The following is a 17,029-nucleotide window of genomic DNA, read 5'->3' as shown; positions in this document are numbered from 1 at the left end:
GTCATAAAATGTAACGCCAGGTAGTGGAGATATAAACTTTGTAAAGGACACAAACACAAAGGGCACTTTTTAAAAACTAAAAATAAAAACACACTTCAAATATTAGCTCTGTAAGCTGCAAAGCCACTTTTGATTTATTGACATTCACCACAGAAATCTCATGCTCAAAGTTCTGAGTCTAGGACCCAGGTTAAAACATGAAATGGCTGAGTGATTAAGAGAGTCTGGCAAAGCAAGTGATGATGCAGCAGCAGCAGCAGCAGCAGCAGCAGAACTGGAGGCAGGAGGTGGCCGGTTCCACTGCGGGCCTGATGGAAGCCCTCTGGGGGCCTGATCTGGTCCCCGGGCAGCATGTTTGACACCCCTGGCTTAGACAATCTGATGGCTTTGGTCTATAATACCTTAGCCAGCTGATGTTTTTCTTCTGGTAGGAGCTCTGTGAAGGGCAGCATACAATCCCATAGGAACAACTAACCAGCCATAATGACCCAAAGCAGAAGATAAATACAATTTATCCCTAAAATGTCCAGTTTGCATCCTTCCCCGTCACTGGGTGCTGAGTGGAATGCCTGTTGACCTTTGCGTTGCATTTCCTCTGTGAAGAGGGATGATGGAAGGGTGAGTGTAGTCAAACAGTTGAATGGTTCTTTTGGAAGTGGCCTGTAATGAAGCTGGTCTCTGCCAAACCTCTTGAGTGATGTCGTCCAGGCCCTCCAGTACTGGGAAGGTGATCATGCCGGGTGAATCGGAGTACAATTTACTCAAAATTTTATCTTTTGACTTGTACTCCAAAGTCATTATCTCGATTTTGAGTGACTGAGCCATGCAAGTCATCTGCTCACTATACACGCGTAAATCCTCAGTCGGGGACGCAGATGACTGATCCTCTACCCTTTCATCCGCGCTCGGGTCCGAAGCTGACCTGTTGGATTCAACTGGTACCTCGTCCTCCCTTCTGTCAACTATGGGAGATGGAGGCCTGCAGGAAGCTGCTGTTGATGGCGGTTAGGAGTATGGCGCTCGGATCAATAGGTCTGTGAAAGGAGTCTCTCCATTCTTCTGCATAACAGAGGAACATCCCGTACGGATTTGAGGGCCACCTCAGAGGTGGGATGGGAATGTCCCCATGGAACCGTTTGTTCGGATTTGATGTCGTGCTGCCCTTGTCCAATGGGAAGATCTGCGTCTATTTCCCCCTCAGAACTGGAGATCAGGGGCGATCTTCAGATCGGCGATGGCGTTCTGTGTCTGTCCCACATCACCTGCATTGGTTCCGGGGCACGAGCTGGTTGGGCAGGGCCTTTTTGTTTTTCTTCAGTTTGTCCTTCACCTTCTTAGTTGGTGGCTCAGGTGAGTGTGAACTTCCTGTGCCTCAGGTGAGTGTGAACCCAAACGGATCCTTTGGGATTTGGATTTGGATGGCAGCGCTGAGCACGTCAACTCCGAATTTTCTGCAGCCAGTTTGGATGGAGGCTGAGAGGCCTTGAGTGCCTTTCCCCACAATGCTGCCTTTAATTTGGATGCTCTGTCCCCTTTAGGTTTGGGGGGGGAGCGGAGGCAGGCCTTACATGGGGACGTATTATGTCCTTCACCCAGACAAAATAAGCAAAGTTCGTGGTCATCAATCTGGGTCCTCAGCACTACAAGAAGTGCATTTTTTAAAAGAGGGCTTTCTGAGCCATCGGGACTCAGAAGCGACCGTTCAGCAATAGACACTTCCTCAGCACTATGAAGCAAGAGACTCTCCAAACTCCAACCTTCTCCTTTGGCAGCAAAAGTACTGAGGGTAGGGGCGCATTTGTCTCTGGACGGGATCAAAGACCTCTGCTATGGCACACAGGGTCCCCCCGAGGCTTTTAGCTAGAAAAACCTCACCAATGGCTGGCCTGCGCATGCACAGTCCCCATGTGGGACTGCACAGAAGGTTGATGATGAAATCAGAGATATTTTCCTATCACGTAACAGTTACTGCAGATAGCGTGAAATATCGTTCTAAGGGGAGCCGGGGGGGGGGGATACAAAATGGGGCGGTAGTTTCAGCAGCAGTATGTATAACGCATAAAGTATGATCTGCATGATTTAAAAAAAATTATATTCAGCTGTTTTCAACTGAGAAGCATAATTGTTCCACAGACTGCCACAGATCACGACAGCTCTTTCAAGATCGCACACACCAAGGTAACTTGTTTCAAGGCGGGAGGGTTAGCTGCGCAGGATTTGTGCTCATGAACACCTTCTAGTAGTCTTACACACTTCCTGTGTGTGTGCATGGCTGTGCAGGTGTGGGAGGAAAACAAACTTTTCCGGAGGTGTCTCTCTGTGCAGGAGCTACATCCGCACAGTAACTGCATTACACCAAATACATGTCAATTTTAAACATTTATAGTAAGAACATAAGAACATAAGAGAAGCCAACGTTGGATCAGGCCAAAGGCCCATCCAGTCCAACACTCTGTCACACAGTGGCCAAAAATGCCATCAGGAGGTCCACCAGTGGGGCCAGGACATTAGAAGCCCTCTCACTGTTGAAACCCCCCCCCCAAGCACCAAGAATACAGAGCATCACCTGCCCCAACCTGTGAGTTCCTATCTATACCTTGTGGCTAATAGTCAAGGGTGGACTTCTGTTCACAGTTCACCTGTGTACTTACATCAGCTGTAATGTCATTGAATTTTGTTATAAAGGCATGTTTCACAATGTCCACTGCAATTTCTGAAGCAATCACCATACAAACATCTGGAAATAATACCCAAAGATGGTCTGTAAAGACAAAAAAAAATTATGTACATACTTAATATGGTAAAAAAGCAATAACGGAAAAACATAAGCTCCACTGGCACCACAGCAAAATCCCAGATGTTGTATAGGTCATACGTAATGGAAATATTGAGGAGGAAACTGCACATTTCCCCACAACAAACAAGCGATTTCATATGATCAAAAGGGTCCAGACAGTCCCCACACCAAAATGGCTTTCTACTGTCTTTTGAGAAAACATACTCCACATAAAGGACATTATTATTAATAAGACAACATGAAACTCCTGTCAACTTTGACATCTAGACCATGTGTATAAATAAACAGCAAAAATAAAAACACACAGGAGCAGCTGTTTCCCCAATGCTGCAGGATGTAAATTCTGTGCAGATGTTTAATGCACATATATAAATTGAACAAAGCTTGAGTCCGGTAGCACCTTTAAGACCAACAAAGTTTAATTTTGGGTATAAGCCCTCGTGGGCATGCACATGAAACCTTATACCCCAAATTAAACTTTGTTGGTCTTAAAGGTGCTACCAGACTCAGGCTTTGTTCTGTTACTTGAGACCAACACGGTGACTCCAACTGCACCTATATATAAACTGGTCAGTTTTGCCTGCTGGCCCCACTTCCGTTCCCCACATCTCTCAGCCCCATCCACGCTGTGGGCGCCACGGTGCCTGACACCTTTCCGGACCCTCACCTAGAGTTTTTAGAAAGTGGCAGCTGCCCCTACAGTGCTGATCTTATTCCCTCACTCCTCTTTCCCAGGGTATTTAAAAAAAAGACTCCTCTTGTCCCCCTTGCACTTGTGCTTCTTCTGTGTGCCTGGCTCCAGGTCCAATGGCAGCCATTTTGTGGCTACGCCCACCATCCCATCTCACAATTTCAAAGCTGTCCACAAAAAGTTTGGCGTCCCCTGACCTAGACAAACACCTCCAAACACAATGAGGTCTGACCATGTAATCTGCACCTTGCAGAAACCAAAGGTACAAATTGCACAGAGGGTTCTGTTGCATAGTTTGCACCCTGAACCCATGGAGGCATGATCCTACCGCCTTTCCCCCTTGCACCCTATACAGGGCTGGGGGTGGGTGGGAAATGTAGAGCCTCCATCCGACTTATCCCTTCTTCACACTAAGTTGCACTCACTGCTTTCTGTCTGTCTGCTCTAAAACAAGGGTCTGCCATGATTGAGTCTAGGTCAACAGTCAGTGAAGGAATCAAGCCACTATGCTAGAAACAAGATCACTCAAAAGTGCTTCACTGGGATTACACGACCACTGCAACATCAGCTTCTATACCACTGGATGAGTCTCCTGTCTGCTATCATACTCCAAACAAACATTTTTCTGATTCGAATGAAGAGCAAAAACGGTATGCAGACACCCTGATATAACAGACTGGGCATCCTCTAACAGACAAAGAAATTGTAACAGACCTTAGTCGATCGGTGTGCCACGTCATACAAGATGCATTTATCCAGCATGCTTCCACGTACATTCAAGCAGATTATTTACAACATAATCCAAACACGACTCAAACATTGGGTAGAACTCTCACCACCAGGTCTGGTGACACAGGAGGGACATATACTAAAATAATTAATATGGTTCCAACATCGAAAAATGTACAGTCACAAGATTTGTGTGCTTCTGGCAGTGACTACAAAACAATCACATTTGCAGCTTTCCATTTCTGTATTTGTTGTGTGGCAGCAGAAATTACCTGGATTCCATGAAAACTGCTCCATGTTCCTTAGACACACTATCAGTAACAGGACATAGTTGGTGAATCGCTCCTTGATATCTGAAAAGAATAAACAGATCATATATCTGCACACAAATATTGATTTGCCCGGTGGCCTATTATACCGAAGGCCCGCTAGACAAGCAGACAGAAGTTAACATCAACAATAAGAGAGGGAAAGCCCAAAGCTGTGTATAGATGTGTATGTCTTTGAAATATGGTGCACATGATGGCTTGATCACAGCGCTTCGATACACTCTGCAGACTTTCATAAGAATTGTTTTTTACAAAGATTGCTGATTTGTTAGCTGTATACAGCCTCACTCTGCAAATGTTAACGATGATTCTTGCAGTCTGAAGTTCTACATCGGTCCTATTCAGAAGAAGACTCACAAAACGAATACTTTATCTGGAAATTTAGTCAATCTATTGTTTTGGACCATTGTTTTGGACTTTATTTATTTTCAGATTTATACCCCGCCCTCCCCTCAAAGCAGGCTCAGGGCGGCTTCCAATGACATAAATACATGATAAAAACATACATAATACAAATTAAAACATAACAGTTAAAATTAATACATTACAAAGTGCTGGTGGCAGTTAAAATTCAATCAGAAGGAATGCTTTCAGATGGATTTCCAGCTCCCAGCATAGAAGTGCTTAGATGTTATTCTGCTCGTCAACTCTTATGGCAGCTGCTCAATGATGACTTTGCGGGCCGTGCACTATGGCGGTGGCCCCTAATTATATGCCTGGCGGAAGAGCTCCGTCTTGCAGGCCCTGCGGAACTGCGAAAGGTCCCGCAGGGCTCTGATCTCCTCGGGGAGCTTGTTCCATCAGGTAGGGGCTGCCACCGAAAAGGCCCCGGCCATAGTAGCAGCTAGCCTGGCCTCCCTCGGGCCAGGGAGGGTCAACCGATTTTGAGACCCAGACCGTAGTGCTCTCAGGGTATATACGGGGAAAGGTGGTCCCGTAGGTATGTTGAACCCCAGCCATATAGGGCTTTAGAGGTAAGAACCAGCACCTTGAAGCGGACTCGGTATGCTATTGGCAGCCAGTGTAGTGTCCTCAGCACAGGCTGGATGTGCTCCCATCTAGGGAGACCCATCGACAGCCTGGCCGTGGCGTTCTGCACTAGCTGTAGCTTCCGGATCCGCGACAAAGGCAGCCCCATGTAGAGAGCATTACAGTAGTCTAGTCTCGAGGTGACCATCGCGTGGATCACTGTAGCCAGGTCAGCGCAGTTGAGGAAGGGAACCAACTGCCTAATCAGCTTAAGATGATAAAAGGCCAACTTGGCAGTGGCTGCTACCTGGGCCTCCATGGTAAGGGAGGGATCCAGGAGCACTCCCAAACTCCGAACCTCCAGCACTGGGACAAGTAAAGCCCCCCCCCAAAGGTTGGGGGTGGGACCCCCACCCCCAAACCACCCCAACCTAGGCACAGGACCTCCGTCTTCGCTGGATTCAGTTTCAGCCGACTTAGTCTGAGCCACCCAGCCAGGGCCTGCAAAGCCGTGCTATATAGTACTTTATATAGTACTTTGTACCTTACATTGGGGGGGCTGCGGTGGCTCAAGTGGTTAAGACACTGAACTGCAGACTGGAAGGTTGGTAGTTCAGCAGTTTGAGACCCGAGTGCCGCATGACGGAGTGAGCTCCTGTTTCTGGCCCCAGCTCCTGCCAACCTAGCAGTTCGAAAGCAAGGAATTGCAAGTAGATAAATAGGTACCACTTCGGTGGGAAGGGAACAGTGTTCCATGCGCCTTGGCGTCTAGTCATGCCGGCCACATGACCACTGAAATGTTTTTGGACAGCGCTGGCTCTTCAGCTTGGAAACGGAGATGAGCACCACATCCCTAGAGTCAGATTCGACTGGCTTTTGAGCAAGGGAAACCTTTACCTTACATTGATTCATATTGCATTGTTATTGTCATATATTACACTATTTGGACACAAGTAATGAGTAATTGTTTACTTTAGCGTCTATACAGTTTTGTGTCTTCTCTTTCTTATTGCTTATCTGCGGCTGTGGTTCTCTGTTTTTTTGTTTTGTTTTTTAGAACATCAAGCCAGTTTCCAAGATGTTGTTTCATTGTTAGCTGTGGGGACAGGAAGACATTATCTCTTTCGCCACTGCTGAGTTTCCTGTTTCATTTTGAAACAAAACCGCAGCAGGTTTAATGTAAAGGGTAATGTACCAGATAATCTTAAATGTGCAGAAGCGAGTCTCGCTGGACTACTGGGACCTGCCTGTGTAATCTATGGTGCAAGGCCATCAAGTGGTCTGCTGGTGTGACCCTCCCCTTCCTGCCCTGCATACCACACGCAGGCTACCAAGCCCTGGCAAACCCTAACTGTAACCGGCTTCCTCTCTCTCTTTGACACGGAATCCTGGGAACTTGCCTAGTGTCTCACTGCCCTTTGCAGTCTGCACATTTTACAGCTGCTTAGAGCAGCTGTAAAACTTCTCACCCAGGCTGCTCCAGCCTCCGGGCTCTATAGCATCTCATTTGCAGACACTCCTGGAGTGGTCCAGGACTCAGCTGGCTTTGCACAGACGGGGTGGCCAGGGAAAGAAAGTCACATCAGCACAGTGAATAATGTCCTGGCTCAGGCTCTTCAAATACGTGTGACTTCTGCCTACATACATGTTCATACCTACACGATAACCTATGATAACGATAAGAAAATCATTTCAATCTGGCATCTTTCTGAACAGCCGTGACCTGGATAGCCCAGGCAAGCCTGATCCCATCAAATCTCAGAAGTTAAGTAGGGCCAACCCTGGTTAATATTTGGATGGGAGACCACTGAGGAATACCAGGGTCTATACACACAGGGAGGCAATGGCAAACCACCTCAGAACGTCTCCTGCCTTGAACACCCTACAGGTTTGCTATAAGTCGGCTACGAATGGATGGCACTTCCCACCACCACCACCACCACCACCACCACCACCACCACCACCACCACCACCACCACCTTTCTTTACAAAGGAATTCAGAACTCAAGCTGGAGGTCAGCAGAGCTTAGGATAAGAAATGCAATAGAATGAAAATGAGATTCAACTTGGGCCCAATACTTAATGCCTCTTGGGTTTATTACTAGAGTGATCAGGCTTAGATGAGCCTAACTATGAGGAGTGAAATAAAGAAGTAAGTAAAAATAAGGAATCAGCTGAAAAACACTTGGGCACTTTAACAGACAAAAAGAAAAAAAAATAGGGAACATGAAAAGAGTAATTTTCTCTCTCTCTCTCTCTCTCACACACACACACGTTTAAATATCAACTGGCCTGCTAAAACTACTTGTCAAACTGTCAAGGATGCAAAAATGAGAGATAAAGAAAAACTGTCACTTTTGTTTGTATCCTGCCACTTTCTCCAGCCTAAGGAAACTTCTCTCTCATGGAACAAAATCTGAGTCCAGGAGCACCTGAGAAACCAATGCAATTTCCTAGGGGACAAGCTTTTGTGAGCCAAAGTTCACTCTGTCAGATACTTATATCTGATCAAGAGAGCTTTGACTCACAAAAAGTTTATGCCTGGGAAAATTTTGTTCCTCTGTAAGGTGCTACTGGACCTTACGCCTTACAAAGTGTGCACACACCCTTCTTCAACTTAGACCCAGGACTAAACTTTGTTGGTCTAAAAAGTGCCACTGGACTCAAATTTTGTTCTGTTACTTCAGACCAACACAGCTACCCACCTGAATCTTCTTGGGATTTCTAAAACTATGAAATATATTCGCTAAACCTGGGATTTCCCACAGTCATACATGTTTTAACCAAGACTTGTGACTTCTAATTTACTACAGTTATTGAATATCTTGGTTAAACCTGTGACTCCCCCACCCTTTTACAGGCGCCAGCTAGTGCTGCTAAGCCAATGCATGTTGTTCTCTTGATTAGATTTAAATTTTACATGCCACTTTACACCCTGCACTTTCACTGACTAGATCTGAGTCTATATTGGTCCTTCTTCACCAGTTCCTGCTCACCCATTTACTGGATCTTACTTTATCTGTACCCCACCATGCACTGGATATAATGGGGTCTGACACATTCCTTCAACAGTTAATCTCTCTCTAAATTTGCAACCAGTTTTCTAAAAGAGTCCAGAACAACTGTCCATATTTTAGGCTTCTCCAGCTAGGCTTGCCAATGGCCTGAAGGAAAAACATCCTGTCCTTTTAAACAGAGGGTTAACAGGATGCCATTTTACCTGGTGATATTATTTACCTCTATGCCATGGAACAGGTTAGTTGCCCATTGCTACACATCAAGCCTCTCATCAAATAGGTAAGACATTTTCTCCAGGCCTGCTGGCAACCCTATTTTCAAGCTGTCGGCTTCATACATAACTTTAAATCACAATTTAATCAGTTGCACTGAGATTCCACACACACACCCAGCAACGTGGCACAAAAATAGCTATTTCACTGCCCACTTCTTCTAGTGGAAAAAACAGTGGAAAATATTTTTGCTGTTATCACTAACTGTACAAAACAGGTACTCCAGGGATGCCTGAGTTAGTAACATCTAAGTATCACTTATCAAAATGAATTCTGTCTTTAGGAAAGAGCGAGAAAAGTTACACAGCTGTTCTGTGGTTTCGTCATATACCAGCTACCAAGCTGAAATAAACTGGCTTCATCTGTTCTGTGTCTAGAATAACATATCAGAGAAGCCATGCTGGATCAGGCCAACGGCCCACCCAGTCCAACATTCTGTGTCACACAGTGGGCAAAAACCAGGTGCCATCAACAGGTCCACCAACGGGGCCAGAACTCCAGAAGCCCTCCCACTGTGGCCCCCCAAGCATCAAGAATACAGAGCATCACTGCCCCAGACAGTGTGTTCTATATATACCTTGTGGCTTATAGCCACTGATGGACCTCTGCTCCATATGTTTATCCAGTCCCCTCTTGAAGCTGTCTAAGCTTGTAGCCACCGCCACTTCCTGTGGCAGTTAATTCCACAAGTTAATTACTCTTTAGGTGAAGAAGTACTTCCTTTTATCTGTTCTAAACCTATCACTCATTAATTTCACTGAGCGCCCACAATGATTTTATTCTTCCTTGGAGATGGGAATATATTTCAGTCATGTTCTACACTATTAAGTTGTGAGAAGGACTGATGTCATTATTACTCTTGGCCGTAATTTATGGAGGTGAAATAATCAGCAATCCACAGCATCTAGTTTAAGAAAGAAGGGAGCAGTCCATCTTCAAAGTTCACAGAAATGTTTATTAGAACAGCAACAGACTTCTAGATATTTTTAACAGCATAATGCACTTAAAAAACAGTTCAAACATGAGTATGGTGAATTATTAAAGCTGTACACATCTACAGTATGGATCTATGGCTTTCATTTTTGGTAGTAATGTTCATGGGAGACAGTTTCCCCCTGATCTGATTCACTTCCAGTGACACTCCTACCACAGAACAATAATTCACAAGACGATCTGATGGGTCTTTCCAGGCGAGACCATATCCGGCCTGTGCTGCAAGCGCTGCACTGGCTGCCTATAGCATACCGGATTCGCTTCAAAGTGCTGGTACTTACCTTTAAAGCCCTGAATGGCCAGGGTCCTGCCTATCTAAGGGACCGTCTCTTCCCGTATGTTCCCCCAAGAGCACTGAGATCGGGGATGTTCCATCGGCTGGTAGTCCCAGCCCCCCGAGCAGCGAGGTTGGCCCATACAAGATCCAGGGCATTTTCGGTGGCGGCTCCTTCCTGGTGGAATGAGCTCCCGGAGGAGATCCGGGCCCTGCGGGACCTAGTGCAGTTCCGCAGGGCCTGCAAGACGGAGCTCTTCCACCAGGCCTTTGGATAGGAGCCGCCGCCACTACCATCATATACCACCTCGCCGCACCGTCCATCCACCAGACCCTATGAGACCCGATGAGGTCGATCAGTTGCTTAAGCTGGGACGCGTTTACCATCAAGATCACAAGAACAAGTCGCTGAGCATTTTGTAAATTGTATAGACTGCATAGATTTTAGCACCAATTTTACTGTATAAAAATCGTTTTTATTGTTTTAGTATTTATGATGTTGTTAGCCGCCCTGAGCTACTGGATAGGGCGGGATAAAAATCGCAAAATAAAATAAATAAATAAGCAGGAAGGAGCCCAGGAGAGAGGTCATGTTTGGGAGAAAGCAGGTATGACCAGGGGTTATTTTGTAGAAAAAGAGGTGCAGGAGCTCATTAGCATAACTTATTTACATATGCCACACCCCCTGACATCACTGGAAGTGTGTCAGAAGGCAACACCCACCGCTCAGGCTCCACTGGACTGTTTTGGATTGCTAGCTATTGGGGAGGGGGGGACGTGCAGATCTGTCCTCGCAAAGGAGGGAGAGCTTGTACCTGAGTAAAACTTGGTCTTAAAGGTGCCACTGGACTGTTTTGGACCAGGGGGCTGGGGGGGGGGGGCTCTGCAGCTTACCTGGCTGCTTCTTGCTCTGACTGAGGGCTGCTGGGAGCAGGGGTGGGGCTTGTTGCATGTGCCCGCCCCCTGGGCTCTTTACTGCCGGAGCTCCACCCCTGTGCACTTCTGCAGGAAATGACCCCTGGGTATGACGCCTCTAAAAGCCCGATTACTCAAATCGGTATGAATCTACAGATTAACAACGCCTACCCGGCATTTCTGCTGAATCCAAAGACTAAATCAGACGCAACAGATTAGCAGTAAGTAGGGCACAAATATACATACCACTATTTGACATCTGAAACAAATTATTCTTCTCAAACTTCTTGAAAACACTTCCTTTTATTTCAACAAACTGCAATTGAAAGAAAACAGCATACCTCAGATTTTTTTAAAAAAGATACATTTAAAATAGCCAAACTGTGTTTGACAACGTATAACAAAGTTGTCAAAACATAACTGTTTCTTAGAAAGGCAAAAGTGTAGACAGTAACATATCATAAAACTGAAGAGCAACTTACATTGTTAGACATCATGATAGTAAGAAGTGACTTATTGTGGGAGTTAAAAGCTACATTGAGTGTAGTTGCTTGGACCATTATAAGAATAGCATGCAAGACTGTGTTCAGATGAGTTAAGGAAAAAGGCTATTAAGGGGGGGGAAGTTTGCCACACGTATTCTCTTGTACTTTCAGATTCCCCCCCCCAACTCAAAAACACTTTCAGATTTCACCGTGTTATACCATTCAATTAAAGTTCACTGTCTGATTCCAGTTTTTCTGAGAGAAGATTCAACAATCAGTAATGGAACGCTACCACTGGTTCACATGGGTCATCACCAAATTGCTACCAAAACCACTATCAAGTACATTAGCTGTACGTTTCTTACATTTTACATAACAAGGTCTCATTCTGGCAGGGTAATTCAGGGCAATGTGGCATTTTCCTTGTCCCATTTCCTCTTATATTACTATTTCAAATTGGACATCATACAGTTATTTTATATGAACTGGCTATTTTTAAATAGCCCAATTCTGGCTCTGAAAAAAGATCTCTTTGTACAGCCCCAAAGAATACCTAATATGGTGGGAAGACAGGGGGAAAAACTAAAGGAACCGCTAAAAGAACTGCCAGTTTGGTATAGTGGTTAGGAGTGCAGACTCTAATCTGGGAGAACCAGGTTTGATTCCCCACTCCTCCACATGCAGCTGCTGGTGTGACCTTGGGTCAGTCACAAGTTCATTCAGAGCTGTTCTCTCATGAGCAGTTCTCTCAGAGCTCTCTCAGCCCCACCTACCTCACAGGTTGTCTGTTGTAGAGAGGGGAAGGGAAAGGACATTGTAAGCTGCTCTGAGACTTCTTCGGGTAGTGAAGGGCGGGGTATAAATCCAATCTCTTCTTCTTCTACTTCCCATACTGTTACCAACTAGCTAGCTGTCTGAGACTCACCACAACTATTGATCTTGCAAAGAAAATCCTTACAGCTTTTGCATCCAGTGAGATAAATAACACCAGGAAAGCTACCAAGATGAAAGCCACTGAAATAGCAGAAATAATGAAGAAATTATCCAACAATAAACACAGACAAGAGAATGTATGGGCTTCCCAGTCACCAAAACATGTGCTTTCTGGAGGGCAAACATTTTAGAGTCTACCTTCAGAACCATGTTAGGAAAGGCATTAACTAGAGTGAAGCAGGCATTGAGTCCTTATTCAGATCTGGTCAGATTAAAGCTTCGAAAAATAATAAAACCACAACTGGCAAGGATTCAGTTCTTATGCTGATAGTTTCATAGATCCTCAATCAGGCTCAGATCCTCAATCAGATATATATATCTTTAAAGAACTGACATTCACTTGGCACCATAATCACATTTGTGATGCAGAAGGATACAGACATAGAGCACAGCCATGAAAAAGTGGGGGATCACACCTATGTGCGCTCGCTTCCTCTCCTTTGGTTCTGTAGCTGTCCAATAAAGAGCATCCAAGATATCTTGCCCAAAAGATGAAAAAAGACGATCAGCTACCTAAAGAGAAAAGGAATTTTAATTTCGGAAAACTTTCTCTTACACATGACTTGTTTGACTTCAACACTGTATAAAAATTCATCCCAACAACACTCTGCGCTTTAAGGTGATCCATTTATAACTCAATAAAGATACAACAACAGTCTGTTAGGGTTATAAAATAAGGATTAGTGGTGACTAAGAAAATGCAATTATGTGTAATTTAAAGGTAAAAGGTGCTGGTAATAATATGGACGTTTCATTGTTTAAAGGTGTTGGGGTTCAACTGTGTTAGAATATTGTAATTAAGTTGTAATTAATTTTAATAAGAGTTTAGTATGATTTTGAGTGATACAGTGAACCTATAAGTTAAGATCAGTAGAAGGATTTCAATAAATTGGTAGATTAATCTAATTGGTGTTGATAAGGGAAAAATAATGAACTGATAGATTAGTGGAATGATTGTTAACACAGCAGGAGAGGTTAGAATATAGATGCTTAATTGTTTCTGTGTTTAAGTGTGTTAGAATATTGTAATGAAGCTCTAATTAACTTTAATAATAATTTAGTAGGATTTTGATGGACAGAGATAAATCTCGTGATAAACAAAGATAGATAAAGACTTAATAGACAATAACTGGAAGATATTGGTGCAAATAAGTGTAAAACCTCTATTTAAAGAATAGCAGAATTAACTTTTAAGTTAAGATCGAGATAATAGTTTCATTAAAATGACAAATTAATCTAAATGGTGTGGATGTTGATTGGAAATTTAGAATGATAACAAAAGATAAATATGTTAAAAACAAAAAAAAATCAACATTAAACCCTGTATCTACTAAAAACAATGAACAGGTAGATTATTGGAGAAATTTCAAAGTAACAGGATAATGGTGATTTTAAACAGTGCATTGTAAAAGGAATAAATCTGAACATTTTATACTACTAATATGAATTAAGTGCATAACGCAGAGAATGTAGTATTTAAATCTTAAAAGGAACAGAGATAGAAGTAGCTACTTAGAATCGACTTAAAGATTGAGTATAAGAGAAAAAAACTTCTGCTTGTCTTGTTTCTTTCTTCCTGTTGGGTCTAGCCTGTGTTGCTGAAAAGAAAAATGCTGTCCTAGGTTACTGTATGTATTGTTGTTGATGTTCTTGTTTTTATGTAATTATATAGGCTTCTATTATATTTAAAACCCAACAAACATATTTTTTTTAAAAAACCCAGCCAATTCAAAGGTATTTACAGTTTTTAATTACTACTACATTGGACACTGCCATGTTACATATTGTACTCAGATGATAAACTTAACTATATGTAACTTAAAGCCAGGGCTTTATATGTGAATCCAAGGAATTTTCCCCACTTCAATTGATCTGCTGAGGAATATCTACCATGAAATTCCTGCATAACATAAAAGATTCTACTCGCTAGGGGCTTCTCTCAGCTATACACTCAGGTTGTAAATACCTGGGATTTTGGACCTCAGCACTGTCTTGAATGTGAACACTACCATTCACCCAACATCTTGTAACCGTGTCTTAAAGGGAAAGATCAACAGTGATGGGTAAACTGAATTTCATTAGTGTCCCCCATTAACGATCTTTTCAATGAGGAATCACTAATAATCTTCCAAGTAGCCCCACATTTTCCCAGAACACAGTATGAAATCATACTTTTTCATTACATATAAATATTTATGTGCTTTCAAATGGATGCTTTCTTTAGCTCAGTACTATTTAAAAGCTGCCGCCATAAGTTTTAAAGGCATAAATTCGCAATGTCACACAATCTCCATCAGTGCAATAAATACAGAACTGGCAGGCACAGACTATTGACACAATGCAGCTACTACTATCCGATCATCACCACAGGGCTTTCACTGGGAAAATACTCTTCAAGAAACAGGAAGAAGTTCTCAAGGCATAAGAACTGTGGGCCTTTTTCCTTTTCTTTTAAAGAACTTCTCTTTTAGCATACCTTGTTTCATACTTTGGCATGAATTTACAGTGTTTAAAATGCCATGCAAAATTGCACCTTTCATTACACCGGGCTTACCTAAACTCTACTGAAAACAGGAAAAAAGGAGGGGGAGGTCTTAAACCAAACTGAATAGAATTAAGAATGTAAAGGTGAAGAAGATCTGAATGTATAGGCCCAATAATTCTGTTAGTCAAAGTAAAAACATTCAATATCGACAGATATACAAAAATATACATATATTTATTAAAACGTAATTAAAAAAAACCCCAGAGATATTGGCCCTGGTGATAGCCTCAATTAAGAATCAAATGTACAGTGACAACCAAAAATGACCATTACTGACCCTGACCACATGCGTTTCAGCCCACTGATCTTCCTCAGTGTTCAAACAAATGATGTTACAGAATGGCTCCTGACATTACAGTGCAAGAATAATTTCTTATAAATTGACCAAGATGAAATTTTTTAATGAATACCGTCTGTGACCAAAGGCAAAGGTATTCACCAGAGGCCTCAGTCTTGATGGTCTGCTGCCACGCTCAGGTACACTTTCCTGTATTTGTAGTTCAATGGTGTACCTTTCCCGCTTGGTCAGAAAAATTCGATGCATCCAGGAGCCAATAGTGATGTTATAATCAATAATAAGAGTCAATAAATTTAGGTTGACCCTGCTTAGCTTCTGAGATCTGACAGGATCGGGCTAGCCTGGGTGGGTGTTGCACGAGCCCCCCAACCCCAAACCCTTCACTCTCTTCCGCTGAGGCGCCCGCCCTCTCCACCCTGACCGAGTATAGTTCTGCAGTTGGGGAGGCTTAAGGTCTCAGTCCTTGGGTATGGTGGGGGTTCCATCACCTCCCGCTGGCAACCCACTCTTGGGGTGTCAGCCACTCCCTTCGCTGTCTCTGGGGCCTTCCGTAGCTGCTTTCCCAACACCCACCCCACCTCCCTGCTCCTGCCCCTCACTCCCCGGCTCTGATCCCCTTCTTACTTCAAGACACCGCCCATGCTGCATGGGCAGCGTCCCACCCGCCAATTTGCTGCTTCCGCCCCCAGGGCTTGGGCCAGGCCCTGCGTTTCTGAGCAGCTGGGGGCCATGGCTGTGGGAGCAGGTCCACGCCCCGCATTCTAGTGCTTTCCTGCCCGGCTGCCTCGCTGTCAGCTATGCTGCCATAAGGTTAAGGAGCCCCTACTGGACCCCCTTCCCTCCTGTGTACCAGCCTGAGCTGCATTCCTTTCCCTGCGCTTATCTCTGACCTTGTAGGCTGCAGATGTAGTGTCTCCACATAACTCATCCGTGAGACTGCTTTCGGTTCCCAGCTTTTAGTGTTAACGGCCCAGGTACTTGTTCCCACTCGCGGGAGTCAGGCCAATTGGCCCGTAGCTTTTGAATCTACTATATCTCTCCCTGAGTCTAGGGGTTTGCTATTCCTAACAGTGACTATGGTCATGCTACCATTGTACTGGCAATAAAAGTATAACCTTTGAAGAAGCGTGTACTCAGTTGCTTGACGGTGGGTCCTGACACTTGCATCCTGGGGAGTCGCACTGGCAGCCACAGTTGTTGCCTCGGTGCGCGGTGGTCATGGGTCGACCTGCAGTCAGTCCAGGCTCAGCTCAGTCTTCTGCTCTTGCTGGCCCCCTCTGCTGGCTGCATAAGTACTTCAGTGGGGCCCGGGGGATCTTTGGGGTTGGCTCCTCGTCCCACCGTATACCCCATGAGCCCTGCAGCTGGGACACCGGACTATCCAGGCCAGGGCACCCCTACTCCCTTACACTACAAAAGGACTACACATAAGTTTGGCTGTTTGCTTCTTCACTGTCAGTGAAGGATGGGGGTGGGAGCTGGTCCATGTTTACCCCTTAGGATCATGTACTTTTCTCTAGGTGAGTGATGGGCCAGTGCGGATGCTGGCAGTGTTAACCTGCACATTCTCCATCTTTTTAATTTGCTTTCAGGATCCCAAATATAGGGTTCCCTCCTCGAAAATCAAGCACAGGGAAAGATAATATCCTCACTTCAGCTCACAGGGAAAGGGGTTGCCAACCCCAGCCATCGATTTGCTGGCAGACACACAAATGCTTCCA

The 17,029-nt window shown here is 44.4% G+C and overlaps 1 protein-coding gene across 1 annotated transcript in view; it reads right to left on the bottom strand.

Annotated features, from left to right (window-relative positions):
• Positions 1 to 2,639: 2,639 nt before the first annotated feature.
• Positions 2,640 to 17,029, bottom strand: part of LOC107123883 (transmembrane anterior posterior transformation protein 1 homolog) — a gene marked incomplete at both ends in the record, with an annotated part of 77,715 nt that continues 63,325 nt past the window's right edge. Inside the window, 5 exons of the mRNA XM_015427226.1 lie at positions 2,640 to 2,761; positions 4,490 to 4,570; positions 11,234 to 11,303; positions 11,470 to 11,567; positions 12,843 to 12,978. Coding sequence (XP_015282712.1) covers positions 2,640 to 2,761; positions 4,490 to 4,570; positions 11,234 to 11,303; positions 11,470 to 11,567; positions 12,843 to 12,978 — 507 coding nt within the window. The remainder of the gene's footprint in view (positions 2,762 to 4,489; positions 4,571 to 11,233; positions 11,304 to 11,469; positions 11,568 to 12,842; positions 12,979 to 17,029) is intronic.

Source organism: Gekko japonicus, unplaced genomic scaffold, assembly GCF_001447785.1.
Source record: "Gekko japonicus isolate JY-2015 unplaced genomic scaffold, Gekko_japonicus_V1.1 scaffold1134, whole genome shotgun sequence".
Classification (NCBI taxonomy): domain Eukaryota; kingdom Metazoa; phylum Chordata; class Lepidosauria; order Squamata; family Gekkonidae; genus Gekko; species Gekko japonicus.
The sequence above is the reverse complement of the archived record's forward strand: the minus strand, read 5'-3'. Positions and strand labels throughout refer to the sequence as shown.